Below are 18,349 nucleotides of genomic sequence, written 5' to 3' on the forward strand. Positions count from 1 at the left end.
ACATGAAGTCGCAACGAATGTAACCTGTCACACATTTGTTACAACTCATACGACACACGAATGACGCGGCTAAGCCCGTTTGAGGACATTGCTTTGTGCACGGTGCCTGCCACATATACACTAGATGGGACTGACTCTGGGTTCCAGTCTGGGCTCTGGCCCTGCGAGTAATTGCCATGTTTACCCGCGTTCCAAAATCATGTTTAGCATGTTTGGTACCAATTTTCCACTGGTGTCGATGGCGATTACGTGAAAGCTATCGGCTTTTGATTGAGGTCACACGTTGTTCGTCCCAGGCCTTCCCTCCAGCATTCTCTGCACCGGCCATGACACAGCGACACCACGCGGCCAAACAGCACATCGCAACACAAGTCCGAGTTTCAAGTCTTACTTCGCCCTGGACCAGGCAGGGATGGCACTACAGGGGCGGCTCGAGTCAGAAATCTGTGGAGCCCCAGTTAAGTTAAGCATTTCATTTGATATTTTAAAATACGTATAGGATCTTGCTATTCATGTGTGCTGGTCGGCGAAGTAGCGGCTGGTGATGAACTCCATTACATTCAAACATTCGTTCAAAATTCAAGCTCTCCGACTTCTCAATTTTGCTCCTTTACAAATCACGAAGTATAATGACGTATTCATTTATTGACAAAGGTCACCGTTTAGCTTCGGCAATCCATGCTTTTAATGTGAAGATTTATGTTTAGACAGAAAATCACACTTCCGTTATAATGACGCGTAATCCGGTGTGTCGGAATTTGGCGGCGGATGGCAGCAAGTCTAGATTTTTTTTTCTGGCCAGTCAGTCAATGTTGTTCCTCAGGACGTGTAAAGTTGAGCAACAAAATGTGTTGAAAAAAAAATCAAAAACGCCGACGAGGTGGCAGTGCCTGTGAGGAAAGCGCTTCCTGGTTGCAAACCTATGACGTCAGCGTGTAAGTGGCTCATCCTCGGTTGGTACTCGAGGGGATTCCGCCGACCCCGCTGCGCACTGCGCGCAACCACCGAACGGTAATCCCACCCCAACCCATCCTCGTGCGACACGACCGCTCACCAACGCCACCATGGAGGACATCCTGCGGAGACTTCACAAAGACTCAGCCGGACACAAGCACAAAAGCCTGCGCGACGCCTGCGTGCTCGCCTGCGGTGAGTCGGAGCTTCCAGAAGCCAACCGACAACGACCACCCAGTTGGTTGGCGAATCCTCTGGTGGTGCTGAGCTACAGCGTGTGCGGGTGTGCGTGTCTTGTTTGGGGCGCGGCAGGGTGGTGAGGATGGGTGAGTTTTCGCGCGCATCCACCTGCTGCTGGCTACGTGAGGGCGGGGAGGATAGAAAATAGAAGATACAGACTGTATTCGTGTCATGTACATAAATATGACATTGAGTATCGCACATTGAAATGTCATGCTCCCCAAAATTCATCTGTCATTTCATTGTCTCGTGCTTGTTAGTGGGTTAGCTAACAGTTTCCTTTGTCAGTCCTTCAACAAACATATCTAAAATGACGACATACCAGAAATAAAATCAAAGTTCAATATCACGTTCTAACTGATAATATGCACATTTTAACGTGACAGGTTGCCACGTTAAAATGTACATCTTATCTAGTTAGAAGTGTGATCAGTGTTTCTTCGGAGTCCATGTTTTGTTTTCTAAATCTAGTTATTCGCTACATAACAGTCGTCGTAAAAACAAGGAAGGGCAGGTTTTTCAAAAGATCTGATATTCTCAAAATAAGATACACATATCGAAATGGGAACTCTGTCAATCGCCTGAACCGGAATGAATTCCATCGTTTGTTATACCGGATGCAGGAATGGATCATGTTTTGCCTTTTTGCATTAAAAGCTGAAACAACATTCAAATTGATCCCGTAGCAAGGCTGTGTTTGCTAACCACTGTGTCAGCGTTGCACTGCGCTAACCGCGAGTGCTAACGCGGCTGAGACCAGTCACCACATCCAGTGAGTTTTTATTTCTTATTTGCCCCCCAGAAAGTCTGGAGTCCCACAACTCATCAGCCAAGCTGTCGCCGGCGGAGTTGCGGTAAGAACACGTTCTCTCCGGAACGTTCCCCGTGACATCGTCAAGCGGGATTTGTCCATGAGGGATGCTCGACGACTTAGCCGCCGCAGATGAAAGCCGTTATGATGCGCCGAGTCGTCAAACCTCGACGGGATGGCGCATGGTTTTACGTGGCGCCACGTGACCTCAACGCGTGGGACAAATCAGCATGACACCATGGTCATGTTGTTTGTGTTTGGCCTGCAGGGTGCGCTGTCTTCTTCCTCTCCAGATTGCACTGGAGTCCAAAAACGACAAGCTGGGTCAGACGGCGCTCAGCGGCATGCAGGTACTTCCTGTTTGAGCCTCACATGTCCCACCTCCAGCCCTCATGGGATGCTCTACGCCAGGGGTGGCCAACCCGCGGCTCGCGAGCCGCATGCGGCTCTTTGCCGGGTTTCATGCGGCTCCTTTACGATCGGCTCGCGAGCCGCATGCGGCTCTTTGCCGGGTTTCATGCGGCTCCTTTACGTTCGCTTCGCTTCGGGGGGTGTAATGGGACGTCAAACGCTGCGTGTTCGCTTCGGGGGGGGGGGGGTGGGTGTGGGTAGTGGGGGCGGGGGATTTGGCTCTTTGCGGTACACAGTAAAAAAATGTGGCTCTTAGTCTCTGACTGGTTGGCCACCCCTGCTCTACGCAAAGGCATGACGTCTGAGCTGTGTCTTTCCATCAGAAGCTCCTGTGCGAGGACCGCTTTGTGGACGGAAACGACGTGAAGGCGGAGCCCGTGAAGAATCAGCTGGTGAGTCAGATGTTGGCGGCGGTGCGAGTGACGCCAGAGCTGCACGAGGACCTGCAGGTGGAGGTCATGAAGGTGAGAAGGTTTGCTCCTCCGGGGCTGGCGCCGGTGTTCCGTCTTGTTTACTTGTTCCTGCGCCCTCTGCAGGTTCTTCTCTGCGTCACCTACTCACCAAACTTTGACATCAGCGCAGACTCCATCCTACGTGTCGCTCAGGTAACCGACGGCACTCTTGGCACTCTGCCGCTGTCGGGTGCATGCCCGCGCCTGTTTTCCTTTGTGATCTCCTCAACTTAATGTGCTCACCGCAGTAGCCTGTGATGCCAGGAACCTCTGGTGGATCTCTGACCAGCGTGTGTGTGCCCGCGCAGGTGTGCATGGAGACGTACGCACGCAACTGTCATCAGCGGAGCATCAACACGGCGGTCCGAGCCACCCTCAGTCAGATTCTGGGAGATTTTACACTGCAGCTGCGACACCGACAGGAGGTCACATCATAGCGCATGTGCACGCACTCGGCGTCACACAGTTTGAAGGCAGCAATCCTTGTGCATTCATTTTCTCACAAGCAGGGTGCAGCTGGCGAGGAGCTGACTACCCCGCCTCTGCAGACAAGGGGTACGCCCCCCCACACACACATATGCATGTTACCAATGTGCCAATTGTGTTACCAAACTCTATTTCTACTTGATGTGCAGACGTGTCTCCCACTAGCCGGGTGCTTTGCGACGACGTGGTGATGGTCTTGATGCTCTTCTGTGACAAGCTGGAGTCGGTCGACTGGTGAGTGAACGGCTCTTAATGTGGAAGCAGCAGATGGGTGGTGTGTTCCTGACATTGTGCGTTGGCTGCCGCCAGTGACGAGCAGCTGCTGCAGCTGCTTTACCTGGAAAGCATCTTGTCCATGCTCAGCTCCTGCCCTCCCACGATGCACTTGTCTGGACGCTTCATTGAACTCGTCTGGTAAACAACACACACATTGTCGCATACACACATATAGCCCAATGTCAAAGACGCTAATGACATCATTGCGGCGACTCGTCTCCGAACAGGAAGCAGCTGTGTCCGTCACTGGTGGCTATCATGGGAAATCCGGTCACTGACAAAACTATCGCTTCCCACCGTGGCCAAATGGGGGCGCCAGAGACAGAGTGGCCCCATCCGGGTAAGTTCACACCAAGAGCGACTGTCATCCGGTTTGGTCGTCACGGCGGCGGTGATGACCTCAGCTCATTTTCCAGGCGCTGGCCAGGAGACGGAGTCTGCCGTGGGAGCCGTGTCTGACCGGGGTCGAGGCTCGGGTCGCTCAGCCGGCGCCCCCGCCAGGATGGCGCCGGTGGTGCGGACCGTGTGCTATGTGGCGGCCGAGCTGGTCCGCCTGGTGAGCTGCGTGGAGTCCATGAAGCCTGTGCTGCAGTCGCTTTACCACCGGATCCTGCTCTACCCGCCGCCGCAGCACCGCACCGAGGCCTTGCGTGTCACCAAGGAGGTGGGACGCCCGTGGCGCCATGTCAGCTCACCACTTGCAACGTTTGTCCGTGCCGCCTTTCAGATCGTGGGAAGTCCTCAGCGGCTGTTCGACCTGGCCGGGCCGAGCCTCACCGACCCCGAAGGCGGGAAGCGATCCTTCTCCAAAAGGAAGTCGCACCTGGACTTGCTGCGACTGTCAGTGCACCTGATGCCCGCTAGCTAATGCTACGTTGTGACAAGGCGATGTCACTGCTAGGCGTGGGCCCATTTCAGATGATGCCCGCATGGTAACTGTGAGCAAAACTGTCCTGCCGGCAAATGACAGCTCTGAAAAGCAGGCTTTTTTTGGCACCCAACGCGATCAATTTGAGTTCAGCGCCGTCCTTCTAATCTAATTCTCCTCAGTAAGCCACAGCGTGGCCACCTGTCGAGAAGACGCCCGCAGGCTCCAAGGCCGGGTTGTCCTTGGAGCTGACTCGGACCCGCCAGCACCATTTTTTGAGCGCTTATTGGAACCTTGACTTTTTCAAATGGGTCATCGGCCCCGCCTGGTGGTGTTATCGCGTGACATCGCGTTGTGACGCAATTAAAACGGGATCATGTAGACTGACATATCCCAACGTCTCAGCATCTGTTTGTGACGTGCATATGTGTTCAGCATGATGGACGGCATGAAGGAGGCGTGCCTGAAGGGCGGCACGGAGGCGTGTTACTGGAGCGTCTTGTGCGTGTGCGCTCTGCTGCGAGCACTGGAGGAGCTGTCACAGGGGCGGGGCCTCACACCAGAGCAGGTATGCCCGTGTCGAGAGGACGTCATGCTGTCGCCGTCATCGTGTCGCGCTGCCGATGTCGCTCCCGCTCAGGTTCGTCTGGCACTTCGTCGCCTTGATGAGCAGAAGGATGGCACGGAGTTGTCTCGCGCGTCCACGGAGGGGAATGAGGCCGACGTTCTGTGGCAGAGGTGGATTCTGTCCTCCGAGGGGCCACCATGGGACGCCACGCTGGAGCGCAGCCCCGACGTTAGCATTAGCATCACCACAGACGCAGGCCAAACTGCGTTGGACTCTGAGGAGGAGGCAAGGCCGTCTCAGGAGGCCTGCGTGGTTCCGCCCGATGTGGTCCTACGAAGCCACGCCCTCGTGTACCCCGACATCACCAACTTCCTGTCGGTGGACTCCAGAACTGCGTCGTGCTACAGCGAGAGCAACTTCAGGTGAAACTCTGCATCGGTTGTGTGCTGCAGGTGTGTGCGTAATGTTTGTGTGGTCCCAGGGTAGATACATTTTTCTGCTGCGTGTGATGTTTGGTAAATGAAAGCGTGCGTGTGCGTGTTCAGCATGGAGGAGCAGGACTCGTCGAGGACGGAGTTGGACTCGTGCGACCAGTTCTCCACGGCGGCTGAGAAGGACTCGGGCCGTTCGGACGCGTCGGACGTGGGCTCCGACAACGCATCGCTGGCCGACGAGGGCGAGTCCGGTCCGTCGGAAGCGCCAGCTCGGCTCTCGCTCAAGCCGCCGTGCCACCGGGAAGCGGACCGGCATGGTGCCCGCCTCTTTGTGCGCTCGCTGGCTGCGCTGCTGCCCAGACTTCTCAACGTCAATGCCGCCCCCAGAGTCGACGGACTCTTGCAGGACTTTGCATGCACCTTCTGCTCCGGACTGCGGGCCGGTCAGTTTCTAAGTCACCTTGGTGTCACCGTTCTTGTGTGAGTACCATTTACACTGAAGCGTGCATGCACTTGATAGATGGGATCCCCTCGCCGGGCGTGGAGGTGGGGTTGACTCTGAGCTGTCAATCGCTGATGAACGCCGACGGCATCTACCTGCTATCCTTCTACGCGCTGCTGCTCAACCTCAAGCTGCGCAACTGCAACTTCTACCAGCGAAGGGCGCTGCCCACTGCGCTGGGCCCGGTGAGGGCCGCCGTGCATGCCACCCTCATTTGTCTTGATTGTTCACTATCTGTTTGGACCTGGCAGAAGGAGTTTGTGCGTGCCATCCAGAGCAGCGGCGTGCTGGTGCTCTTGACCCAGGCGTGGCTGGAGGAGGTCCACCGTCAACTTCTGGAACGAGACCTGCTGGCTCAGGTCAGGTCCTGGCCGGTGCCTGATGAGAGAATGCCGCCTCTCCTAACCATGCTGATTGGTAGCGCACGCGCACCTACACATGCACACACATGTGCACAGACGCACACAGACGCATGGCTTTAATCCCATCAGACATCGACGGTTTGGGCAGCAGTGCGGTTGGCGGTCAGCTGATCGGGAGGTTCAGCCAATCTGCACCCTCGTGTAACAGAGCAGGCAGCGACGCCATGACGGCGGGTGCGCACGTCGCCGCGTCATTCCTCCAGCATGTGACGGGAACCGACCGCGCTAATGCCGCCGCCGCCGGCGTCCTCCCCAAGGCGCCGCGTTGTCGCGCTTCCTGCTGACAGGCGTGTGGAGCCAGCTTATGGAGATCTTGTCGGCACCGCTGACGGGCCGCGTGGCCGGCAGCTCTAAGACGCCGCCGGTCTTCGCCAGGGAGCAGAGCCGGCCACAGCGCGACACCGTCTGTCTCAGTCTGGATGGACTTCGGCAGGCCGCCGCGCTCAGCTGCGCCCTCGGTAGGTGTGCTGCGGGCCATCGTCAAGTTGGGCGTGTGCGCGTGCTTATGATGCTGTGCACGCTTTCAGGTGTGGCCACCAACTGCGCGGCGGCCTCGGCCCAAATAGCCGCCGCCTCCTGCGCGCTGGAGGAGTGCGATGAGAGGGAGGGGCCTGAGGCGAGGGATGCCCTCACGCAAGGTGATGACGCACTGGCACACACACACGGACAACAAGAGCGCCGACTTGCCGTATGTGCGTGTGCGCAGTGAAGCAGTGTCTGGAGCAGATGGCGCGGCCGGCGGCCGGCGGCCTGCATGCGGCGCACGTGCTGTGCATGGACGCCATCTTGAACGTGGGCTTGGAGATGGGTAGTCACAACAGCGACTGCTGGACACATGTCTTCAGGTGACACACGCAAAGAGACGTGATGCCATGTCGCTCTGCCGTGTAGTGCACACACTTACACATACACTTGAAAGTGCATTATTTTCACATTTTTTTCTTTTAGTTGTGACCCGCCATTTCACCAATGATGTTGTGTGTGCCGTGCGCATGCATGCATGTATTTGTTTGTGTGTGTCAGGGTGACAGAGTACATCAGTTCTCTGGAGCATGCTCTCTTTAGCGTCACCTCTCAGGCGCCACCACCGCCCACCCTCCCCCAGCGGTGTCAGCAGGGTGTGCCCGCCAATCGGGCGCAAGGCAACGCCTTCCCGCCCTGCCCAACTCTGCCCCTCAGTTTTCCACCGACCGTCCGGGAGCTTCTGGTCCAGGGCGAAGGAGGGGAGCGCGGACCGGACGTCAAAGAGGGAAGCCCGCTGACCGGGCCTGGCACCGCCAAGTTTGTGTGCGCGCTGTCCACGCAGGCCGACAGGTGGGCCAAACGACAAACTCCGCCGCATTGGGAACCCGCCCACCGAAAAACCAAAGCACGCCTCACGCTCCTATTTGTGCGCTCACTTGCAATGATGCTGCCGTGCCAGCAGATGAATTTTGCTTTGGAAAGCGCCAATGGGTGTGCCGGAAACGCCTCGCAGGCATGCTTGTAACATGTTGTGTGTGTGTGTTTTGGGATCAAAGACTGATGTTTTGGAGCGAACCCAAGAACGGCTGTCTAGGTTCACCAGCTGCGTATGCCTGTATACGCTGTCCTCCTGGACGAAAAGATCTGGCACACCCTGAATGACGTTGTTAATGTTCTCCTAATCCTAACCCTCTCCACAATTAGCATTTGGGAGATGGAGCGCGAGGCGACTTTGGTGTGCGCCACGATTGTTTAGACAGCTTGCCCAGCTTGCCCTGACTCCTGGGTGAATGACGCATATGCATGGTTACTCAACTCACAGCATGTCGTCGGCCAAGCTGTATTCTAGGTTTGGTCACGTGATGTTCTGCAGAGAGCGGCTTGCCGGTTTTCTGACGTAAAACTCTTTTTGCAGAAAAAACATAGAAATAATAATGTGCCCGGAAAGCCCCACCTGTTAATTTTTGAGCAGCACTGCATCAAGCTTCTGCATGGCTTCAAACTTGTGTGAGGACAATCCTTCTTGTGAGCAACCTAACACACGCGTATCTTTCAGGTTGTTTGAAGATGCGTCGGGTAAACTGAACCTGCTGTCTCTGCTGGGCTTCCTGCAGCAACTGAGGAAAGCGTCCCGGTGTCAGCTCTTCCACTCCATCTCTGACACTGGGGACTATTCGCTCGCCATGCCAGGTACGCACGCTCGAGGCCGTCAAAGGCGAAGTGGGGCGCTTTGAGCTCTCCGGGATTTGCCACTGTCAAGTTACGTTGCAGGAGAGCACAGGTCGGCGCACAAGTCCAGCTCCCTGCACCTTTTCCGTCTGGGGGAGGCCATGCTGAGAATCGTCAGGGACCACGACAGGCCGCTGCTGCACAAGATGAGAGCCTGGAGCGTGGTGGCGCCGCACCTGGTAGAGGTAGGCAACGGTTGCGCCACCTCGTCATCAAGAACGCGTCAAAACTCTGGGTGTGCGCGTCCGCTTGGCACATAGGCGGCGTGCCACAAAGAACGTCACGTGTCCCAGAAGGCGGTTTCCTTCATCCATGACGTCCTGACCGAGGTTCTGAGGGGCTGGAGCGAGCCGTCTCACTTCCGCTTCAACGAGGCACTCTTCCGACCGTTTGAGCACATCATGCAACTGGAACTGTGCGACGACGACGTCCAGGACCAGGTGAAGCCCCGCAGGTCGCTCTGTCAGACTCCGGCATCCAAATCCAAACGCTGGGTCAATGTTGCCTTCAGAGGGAAAAGGTGGACGGCCTCTGTTTCAGCATGAAAAATGTTTACCTGCGGTATACTTTGGCTATGGCTCGCGTGATAGCCGGTTGGCCTCTTGACCGCACATGTGGCGCCTGAACGGGTGGCGAACAAAAGATTGAAGGTGGACATTGGATTGATTTTTAAAGAGCCCAGGGCGCCACTCCCATTCTCGAAGGGAGGAAGTTGCTCCGAAAGGCAGCTTGCATTTCTGCCTAGCCTAGCAGCTAGCTGATGATTGATTGCTCTGGTGCCATCAGGTGGTAACATCCATTGGCGAGCTGGTGGAGATGTGTTCTCCTCGCATCCTGTCCGGCTGGCGTCCGCTGTTCAGTGCCCTCAGGACTGCCCGCGGCGCCAAGATGGAGGCCAAAGACGAGCTGCCAGGAGAATATGCTGTTGGTACGTATGCCACGCCACGCGCGGCGCCACTGGACGGAGAGTTGTGCATCTCCACGCCGTCTCTGTGCTCGGCAGGAGAGCGCCAGGCGCCCGTCTTCGACGTCTTTGAGGCCTTCATCGGCACGGACAGCGTCCAGGTGTTTGCCAATGCCGCCGCCGACTGCATCTTGTGCCTCATGAAGTTCGTCAAAGGTTTAGGTAGGCCACACGCGCACAGGTGGAAACGCAAATTAGGGCCAGCTTTCAAGCTCAGGCTCGGCTTTCCAATTGGCCCGCCTGACTGAAAGCACCATTTGCAAGTATGCCATACTGCTCATTTCCAGCTGCCAGTCATGTCTTTTCATTTTCTTTCTTCTTTTCTTTCTTTCAGGCGATGTCGACAACGAGGAGATGGGTGAGCGTACGCTGCCGCCGTCGTCCCGCAGCTCCCTGGACCTGTGCCTGCCAGCGCTAGCCTACCTGCGTCGATGTTCTCAGGTGACCGACTTCTCGGGCCCCGTCGCCGTCCGTCATGTGACGCTTTCTTCCCCTCCCCCCTCCTTGGCGGCAGCTGCTGGCCAGCATCTACAAGATGCCATCAAAGCCCGTCTTCCTCGGGGCGCGGCCGGCCAGCCTGCCCGCCGGGACGGGTGGCCAGATCGCACTGGAAGGCGTCCTGCGGGACTTTGATGACGACACGGGTGAGCGAGGCTGGCAACAGTGAGGCGAGGCGGAGGGTGCTGAGCAGTCTTGCCCGCCTCCTGACGCGTGTCTCTCAGGTCTAATCCAGGTGTGGATTCTGCTTCTGGAGCAGTTGACGGCCGCCGTGTCCAACTGTCCTCGCAGGCACCAGCCACCTACCCTGGAGACACTCTTCCTGCTGCTGCGAGAGGTTGCCGTTGTGCCAGGTGACCTTTCCAAACAGCGCTTTGCTCAAGTTGCTATCATATGGCGATCATGTTGCACATTGTAGGTCCGGGCTTCGCCATCTGGGCTGTGGTGCAGCTGCTGCTGCCTGCCATGTCGCTGTGGCTGCAGCGTAGCCGCGGTGAGCCCGCCTTCTGGGACACGGCCGCCGCCAACTTCAGACACGCCATCGGCCTCTGCTGCGAGCTGGTGGTGGAGCACGTCGGCACCTTCATCGACGCAGGTGACGCGGGGCCTCGACAAAAATGAAACAGGAAAAAGATGACAGCAACCGACCAAGTGCGCGTTGCAAAATTTGCCCTGCCCGTGCGCGCTCCCGGAACAATGGCGTCGCCTTTGATTCTTGTGTGGCTGTGCGTCAGACCTAGGTTGTGAGTTTTGGATCAACCTGATGCTGAAGGAGCTCTTCGGGCTGTTGGTGTCATGCGTGTCGCAACCGGCTGAGACCGTCTCTAGAGTGGGCTGCTCCTGCATCAGGTCTCAAGGGCGCACGCACACACACGCGCATGTGCGCTTCACCCACCGCGCTGATATGCCGCTGTGTCGGCCGTAGGTACGTGCTGGTGACAGTGGGTCCGCTCTTCACTGAGGAAATGTGGAGGTTGGCCTGCTGTGCCCTGCGGGACGCCTTCTCTGCTACCTTACGGCCTGTCAAGGTACGCCCGAAACAAAATGAGCATCTCAAAAGCGTCCTGCAGATGTGGCTCGAAGCTGTAAAACTGCTTCCACTATTTACATCAGTAAAAATTAGGTCAGGTTGTTCATGTCAGTGGCCCTCGTGTCTTGTCTTTGAAGAAGTCGCCCGAGAGTGTCTGGCCATGAATGTACTTTCCATCTTGCGTGTACCTGCAGAAGCTAGCGTCATCTTTCCGCAGCGGCTCAGATAGTCTCTGCGGCGACGCCTGTGAAGTGAAGGTGGCCGCTCCCTCACCATCCCCGTCGGCGGAGGCCGAGTGCCAGAGGATCAGAGCCACGGCACAGCAGGTCACTGGCAAGGCAGCGAGGCGGCGACTGAAGTGACGCCTCAAATAAAATCTGCGTGCGTGTGTGTGTGCGGGTGCACGCGACAGGTGTTCATGTCCGACAGCCAGTGCCTGCCAAAGACCCCCAACAACAAGGACGGTTTTGAGCACGTCCAGTCTTGCGTTTTCATCATTGAGCCACCGTTTGACCGTCACGCTGACGGACACGCTCATAACAGGTGAGGCGCCAACGTGCACCCTTTGTGTTGCTCAAAGAATCAAATTAGCTCTACAACATTGATGCTACTTAGCATTAGCATTGGCCTAGCCACTTGAAAAGCCAGATGGTTGAAAGGCTAAGCCAGGGGTCGGGAACCTATGGCTCGTGAGCCAGATATGGCTCGTGAGCCAGATATGGCTCGTGAGCCAGATATGGCTCGTGAGCCAGATATGGCTCTTTTGGTGACGTTAAAAACGTTATTAAAAAGAATACATTAGTACACTCAAAAAATCGTTGGTCTTAATTAAAATACATGCATTTAATTGTATTTAACCTATCTTTTTTTTTTTAAATGGTATGGCTCTCACGGGAAATAATTTTTAAAAAATTATTTATGGCTCTGTCCGCCAAAAATGTTCCCGACCCCTGGGCTAAGCTATACTCTTTGCCTTGCTTGAAGCTGCTTTCATTTGGGCCACACTTTGGGCACGCATGACTTTGTATGGAAACATGCTGAATGCTCTCAAAATGTAACTTGCTGTCAAAATGTGATATTTTCTTCTGCTGCTCTTAGGAAAGTGGGGTAAGATTTTCTTTTCCCGCCACGTAACAGGCTTCAACCACAGGTGCACTCGCGTCCACTAATCCTGTTGCTGTTTGACGTCTGTTAGCATTCCATTCCGTAGCGTGGTGGTGAGCCTGTTGTCACATCAAGTTCTTCTGCAGAATCTTTCAGACGTCTTGCTGGAGGTACAATAACAGCAACGCACGTGTTGATTGATTGATTGATTGATTGATTGATTGATTGATTGAATCAATCAATCAATCAAAGGAGTTCGTCGAGCAGCCCGCTGGCCAGGAGAAGGCGACGCCTGTCACGCCTGAACCCACCCCGCGTGCGACGGGCTTCCTGCGCTACGTGTCCACGGCCAACCTTTCCATCATCCTCGACCTGCTGCTTGACTCCTACAGGTGGGTGGAGCTGTCCGCGCGCAATGTCACTCACCACTCGTCGTTGTAAGCGTTCTTACGTGCAACACGCGTTACGGGCGGGTTGCGATACGTTTGCTTTTACTCAACGCGTCAAAATCGATCGATTGATCAACAATGAGCAAATCTGAATTTGAATAATCAGGCCGTGTTTTGGAGGTGTCATTTTCTTCCAAACGGACTTCTCTGATTTCCCACGTTGACCCTCGCCAACTTCGACCTTGACTTGGCAAAGCGATGAGCCAAACGTGCGCCATTGTCGTCCATGTTGCGAGGCGCTGTTTGACGTTGCCGTGCGCGCAGGACGGCGCGCGACTTTGACAGGCGTCCGGGTCTCAAGTATCTGTTGATGAAAGTGTCAGGCGTGGGCGGCGCGGCCAATCTCCACCGCCAGGCGGCCATGAGCTTCAAGCTTTACATGCAGGCGCTATTGGCGGCCATCTCCACTCAGGCTGACGGCATGACGGCTCAGCAGGTACTGCCCCTTCTTCTTCACGGCCCCGCTTCTTCTCCATCGCTTAAAGGCGCTGCGCCTCCGCCGCAGGTCAAGATGATTCTTGACGAGGACGGAAGCTCGGACTCCTCGCGTCCCGGCTCGGCATCCTCGGAGGACGAGGACATCTTTGAAGAGACGGCGCAGGTAATGCTTGCCCGCTGACATTTGTCCAAATTTGGGGTTGAGCATACGGAATCTGTGTGTATGTGGTTGTTCGTGTTGGCAGCCCCGCTCAATGCAAAGCCAGTCGCGGCGTCAAGCGCACTTTTTTGCCAAACGTCAACCAAACAGCCACAATGACGCTTAGCGCTAGGCAGTCCCTGAAATACACCATGCAACAATTTGTTTTCAAATTGAACTTTTGCTCTTAGAGGTAGAATTTTAGTTGGATTTTTTTTTTGGGTAGGGGTGGTCGCATAACCTTTCGAAAATCCACACTTTTTGTCTTAAATACTTTTGAAAGACCAAATGTTGTTTTAAAAACGTCACTTTGAAAAACGTTATTACCAATGTACGGGGACCCTCGTACGACTTTAGCCTGAAATCGAATTTAGCCTGAAATCAGACAACACGTGACTATGTGACAGTTTCAGTCTTTTTCTTTTTTAAGTCAACAATCTTTTTTTCATTCGGAAGGGGACAAAAAGTAAAACGCAAAGCAGTTTAGGTGATTGACCTGTCCGATGTGTCCAAACGCACGCAGGTGAGCCCCCCATGGGGGCGCGACCAGCGGCATCAGCGGCAACCCACCATGTCATCCCTGAGTGCGGCAGCGGGCAGTGTGTCGGAGTGGGCGTGGCTGGTGAAGCGTCTTCACAAGCTGAGCGCCGACGTCTGCGCCAGTTACATCCAGATGCATCAAGACCTGGAGGAAGAGGAAGTCTTCGCCACCGCGCCAACCTTGCCCTCTCCCTCGCGAGGCGGGGACGGCCACGCCTTCTTCCTGCCACTCTTGCCATTCGAGTCACCCGTGCCCCCGGAGGAAGGTGGAGTCACGAGTGGTACCGGCGTGCCTCCATCGTCGAGAGATACGCCCGCGCACAGTCCCGCATTCAGGTGAGATGTGACCACGTAGCATCGAGTGCCGGGGCTTTATGTGAAGTACTTACATGGATTTGATGTCTTGTTCAGCTGCGCAGGAAGCGTCCCCGCCAGAAGCCTGGCAAAGCTGGTGAGCCAATACAAATGCAGGAAGGAGCAGCAGCAGCGCGACAGGCGGTGGAGGCGGGTCCATGGGCAGGAGCAGCAGCTGCCAGCGGCCCCTCCCCTCAGACATTCGCACAGCGCCAGAGTCCTTGGGTCCAGATCGGGTTCAGCTGTCAGCGCTCACGGACACGTTGCTGCCGGTGATGCGCAAGCGCAGATACAGGTGGCAGCACCGCACCCGTTTGTCATGCGTAACAAAATGCAGCGACACGTGTTGCTGTGTTTTGTCATCTTTAGCCCCACATCGCCGGGTGTCACACAACATGTCATGTCCCCGGCATCGAGAGCGAGCCGCTTCCAAGGGTTCCCATTGGTGAATCATTTGTCCACAAAAAGGAAATGACCAATTAAGAGTGCGAGCAGATTGGACTTGGAGCTGGGATTTCGGCCGCCTTACACTTGCACCATGTTGTCGTGCAGCATGTGATGTGTGACTGCCATGTTGTTCTGTGACATCCTCTCTCTTGCATCTCGTAAAACATGCAACGTGTTGTGAGATTTGGCACATCCTGCTCCAAGTTGTGACACATGTGCATTCCTCAGGCGTGGAGCAGCATGGTGGCGACAGCACTGCACCAGGTCCTGCAGCTTTCTGACGTGGCCTTTGTGGCGCTTCAGCCGGCGCTTTACCCGAGCGTGTGCCGGCTGGCGTGTCACGTCAGTGACGGCGCCGTGCGGCAAGCCCTGTGCCACTGGCTGGAACGTGTGGGAAGACTCTATGGCATTATCGCCTGACGTCCATTTGACGCCACGTCCTCTTGGCGTGGCGGCGCAATCCTTCGCTTGTCGTGGCTAATTCCCTGCTAGCTTCCTGCCACTGCGGTGCCCGTCCTGCCTGCAAGGAGCAAGAGTGAGCCGACGGTGAAGCTGTCAAGATGATCATGCAGACCACAGTTTTGTCTTGCGTGGTGCTTTTGTTGCCTCCTGGTCAATATTGTTTGTTAGCCAGCACGTCCCGTATTGATGTCTCTTTATGGATTTGCGTCAATTCTTCGTTGTGCCTTCTGCACTGTCCTCAAATACAAGTTGCTGTTTGGTCCATTGAATAAGTATTTTTTTCCCTAAGCCTGTCCTACTTTGTGAGCAGTCATTGAACATCATCAGTTTCCCCATCAACTTGAGTGAGTACAGCGGAACTTTATTATTATTTAACATCTGTGTCATAGTACAGTATGTAACAATGGCGTGTATCATAATGAAATACAAACAATACACAGTATACAGCACTAAATAAATTACAATATAATACAGGTAAAATAAAAAGCTAGGGCTTTTCTCATATATTTGTCAATTATACAAACGAGATTAATAGTGTTGGATTTTTGGTCCACAATTTAGGGAGCACGCTATCCACGCCTCACGGCAAAAGCCATAGCCAATCACCTGTTATCCAATTTACTCACCGCGTGCTCGTTTTATTTCTTCAGTTTTAGGAAAAGGCTAAGACACCGAAACAAAATTTAGACTTACGCAGGTTGGTTGAGTTCAATCACAATTCTTGTTAAGAAAGCTCTGTTTTCAGGAAAGTACAATACATCGCTGGGCCTTTCGTGCGACCATGCTCAAGAGCAGAAAGTCTCCATTCAGGAAAGGCAACGTTCAAGGTTCTTTGGTCGGCTTATATTCAGTTGCACATGCCAGTGTGGGCCGAGTTTGATGGGTGATGAGTCAGGGGGTGTGGCAAGTTCGCAGGAGAGTTTGATTCCATGGGAGTGGGTGCTGGTTCGGTGAGAGCTGGTTCCGTGGGGTTGGGTGCTGATTATGGGCAATTCGATGTGTGTGGGGGCTGTTGTTTTTCTTTCCGTCTTTCAGCCTTGACGATCATCTTTGGCCGGGTTCTTGGCTGTCTCCCTCTGGCACCTCTACTGGTTTTTATCTCCAAGTGTCCTTCCTGTAAACCAGGGGTCCCCAAACTTTTTCCTGTGAGGGCCACATAACTTTTCCCTTCTCTGATGGGGGGGCCGGTGTCAGTTTGTAACAGAAAAAGTGTGACGATCGTAGGGGAGCTTAAAAAATTTATTGTTTTCCAGAAAGCCGCATATAACCAAATAACGGTTATTTAATAACCCTTTCCAGGTTCTTTACAGAAAAAAAGTCAGGAAACAAATAATAACACTATTAATGAAATAAATAATAACTAAATAACCCTCTCTGAGTTCTTCACAGAAAAAACAGGAAATAAATAATAACTAAATAACTCTCTCTGGGTTCCTCATAGAAAAAAAAGCCATGGAACATTAACTTTCTGTTGTGCCATGCACAATCTTAACAGATAAAAGTTCAGCTCAGTTGTCAGAGCAGAATCTCTCTGACACATATGAGCAGTCTCTTAAAGTTCTTGTGTTCCTTCCTTATAATCCTTTTGTAGGTTCCAGTAGGCTTGTAGACACCGCTGTCTTTTTTGTTAAAGTTTGCTAGTGCGTCATAGTCTGGAGTAAAATTTGTTGTGGCAATTCTTAGGTGAGATCCGAGGTGTTGGTCCGTTTACCTCGATCTGTGACGGTTTGATGTTGACGTTCATGTGGCTGAACGTCACGTCGCGTACGTCGAGCCAAATTGGCCACTCTCTTTTAAACGCTCGGCACTGTGTCCACCTTGCTTTTCCTTGGGCGACTCATTTTAATGGAAGGATTCCAGGGGAAGGTTTGTGGGTGGCTTTAGCGCAAAACTGCATCTGAAAGCTCAGCGCGCGAATTACAAGAATGCTGTCGTCACAGCCCACGCTCTAAATTCGGGACTGATACAAATAGAGCGCGAGTGCGCCATGTCCGTACTACTGAGTACGTACACGCACTTGTGAGTGTGCACCGAGCTTTCTGACACGGCTTCCGGTAGTAAATGCGCAGGCGAGCGCTTCCCCATCTACTGGGGAAACGCAGTCATTGCAGGCAAAATGACCAAAAAAAAAAGTTTAATAATACAATTTGTTCAGGGTTGGCGGGCCGGATTAAACGGTCCCGTGGGCCGTATCCGGCCCGCGGGCCGTAGTTTGGTGACCCCTGCTGTAAACCATTCTTGCACATACATCCACTTCGCCCACTGTCGCACACCGCCCATTCATCATTCTTTCAATTTTGTCATTTTGTACGGAATTATGTGAGCTTTTGGCTGTGACAACATCAATTTATTAATGTTCCCTGACTATGCAAAGTTTGTACTCACCACTTACCATGTTTTTGTTTGTTTGACCATTTGATACTCCATGTACTTGCTTACGTCATCACGTCATCATATTCTTAGTTTAATCATGCTTCCAACCATATCTTTTCTTTGTGAGGCAAAATATTTCCCTCTGTCCAGAACGTTCAGTAGTAATCGAAAACTGGCGTCTAGCATTAGTCAAAACATACGATATAATCAAGTACTGAACACTTGACGACTTTGGCAGTGTCCGTGATTTAGAAAATCTTCAGGCATGCATTAAACAGTTCATTAAGGGTCATTTAAGCCATTCAGGCAATATATAAAAAAACATTTATTTCGAAGTGCTCAGAAATACATATCAGATCATAAAGTTATAAAAACCTTTGTCATTACCCCCTATCAAAAATGTCTAGTTTATTGATTTGGTGTGTAGGTATAATTCATCCATCCATTTTCTGAACCGCTTCGTCCCCACGGGGGTCGCGTGCTGGAGCCTATCCCAGCCGTCATCGGGCAGTCGGCGGGGGACACCCTGAACCGGTTGCCAGCCAATCGCAGGGCACACAGAGACAACCAACCATTTGCACTCGCACTCACACCTAGGGACAATTTGGAGTCTTCAATCGGCCTACCAAGCATGTTTTTGGGATGTGGGAGGAAACCGGAGTGCCCGGAGAAAACCCACGCGGGCCCGGGGAGAACATGCAAACTCCACACAGGGAGGGCCGGAGGTGGAATCGAATCCGCACCCTCCTAACTGTGAGGCGGACGTGCTACCCAGTGCGGCACCGAGCCGCCCTGTAGGTATAATTATATGCTTAAAATGTTTCTTTTATTGATTTAATATGTGAATATACTTGTCTCCTTATGTACTTTATTC

The 18,349-nt window shown here is 53.7% G+C and overlaps 1 protein-coding gene across 6 annotated transcripts; it reads left to right on the top strand.

Annotated features, from left to right (window-relative positions):
* The first annotated feature begins 727 nt into the window (after positions 1 to 727).
* arfgef3 (ARFGEF family member 3) lies at positions 728 to 15,390 on the top strand. 6 transcript variants are annotated; one of them, XM_037272051.1, is made up of 43 exons: positions 736 to 1,149; positions 1,997 to 2,048; positions 2,274 to 2,355; positions 2,740 to 2,880; positions 2,953 to 3,021; positions 3,177 to 3,293; positions 3,378 to 3,423; positions 3,504 to 3,588; positions 3,664 to 3,768; positions 3,858 to 3,970; positions 4,047 to 4,294; positions 4,358 to 4,470; positions 4,934 to 5,066; positions 5,139 to 5,488; positions 5,612 to 5,943; positions 6,021 to 6,187; positions 6,254 to 6,419; positions 6,494 to 6,598; positions 6,682 to 6,882; positions 6,952 to 7,062; positions 7,131 to 7,269; positions 7,448 to 7,738; positions 8,445 to 8,578; positions 8,660 to 8,802; positions 8,878 to 9,057; positions 9,404 to 9,545; positions 9,621 to 9,743; positions 9,916 to 10,022; positions 10,096 to 10,225; positions 10,304 to 10,432; positions 10,498 to 10,674; positions 10,814 to 10,928; positions 11,005 to 11,107; positions 11,304 to 11,435; positions 11,522 to 11,652; positions 12,208 to 12,216; positions 12,305 to 12,383; positions 12,466 to 12,605; positions 12,927 to 13,098; positions 13,168 to 13,263; positions 13,823 to 14,175; positions 14,251 to 14,488; positions 14,869 to 15,390. In XM_037272051.1, the coding sequence occupies exons 1-43, from the start codon at positions 1,065 to 1,067 to the stop codon at positions 15,058 to 15,060; spliced, it is 6,276 nt and encodes a 2,091-aa protein (XP_037127946.1). In that variant the 5' UTR covers positions 736 to 1,064; the 3' UTR covers positions 15,061 to 15,390. The 6 variants fall into 6 exon arrangements, 5 of the variants coding, with proteins under 5 accessions (XP_037127944.1, XP_037127946.1, XP_037127942.1 ...); XM_037272047.1 differs by having other exon boundaries at positions 736 to 935; positions 1,037 to 1,149; positions 6,021 to 6,419; XM_037272046.1 differs by having other exon boundaries at positions 6,021 to 6,419.
* The last annotated feature ends 2,959 nt before the right edge of the window (positions 15,391 to 18,349 follow it).

Source organism: Syngnathus acus, chromosome 15, assembly GCF_901709675.1.
Source record: "Syngnathus acus chromosome 15, fSynAcu1.2, whole genome shotgun sequence".
In the NCBI taxonomy this organism is placed as follows: domain Eukaryota; kingdom Metazoa; phylum Chordata; class Actinopteri; order Syngnathiformes; family Syngnathidae; genus Syngnathus; species Syngnathus acus.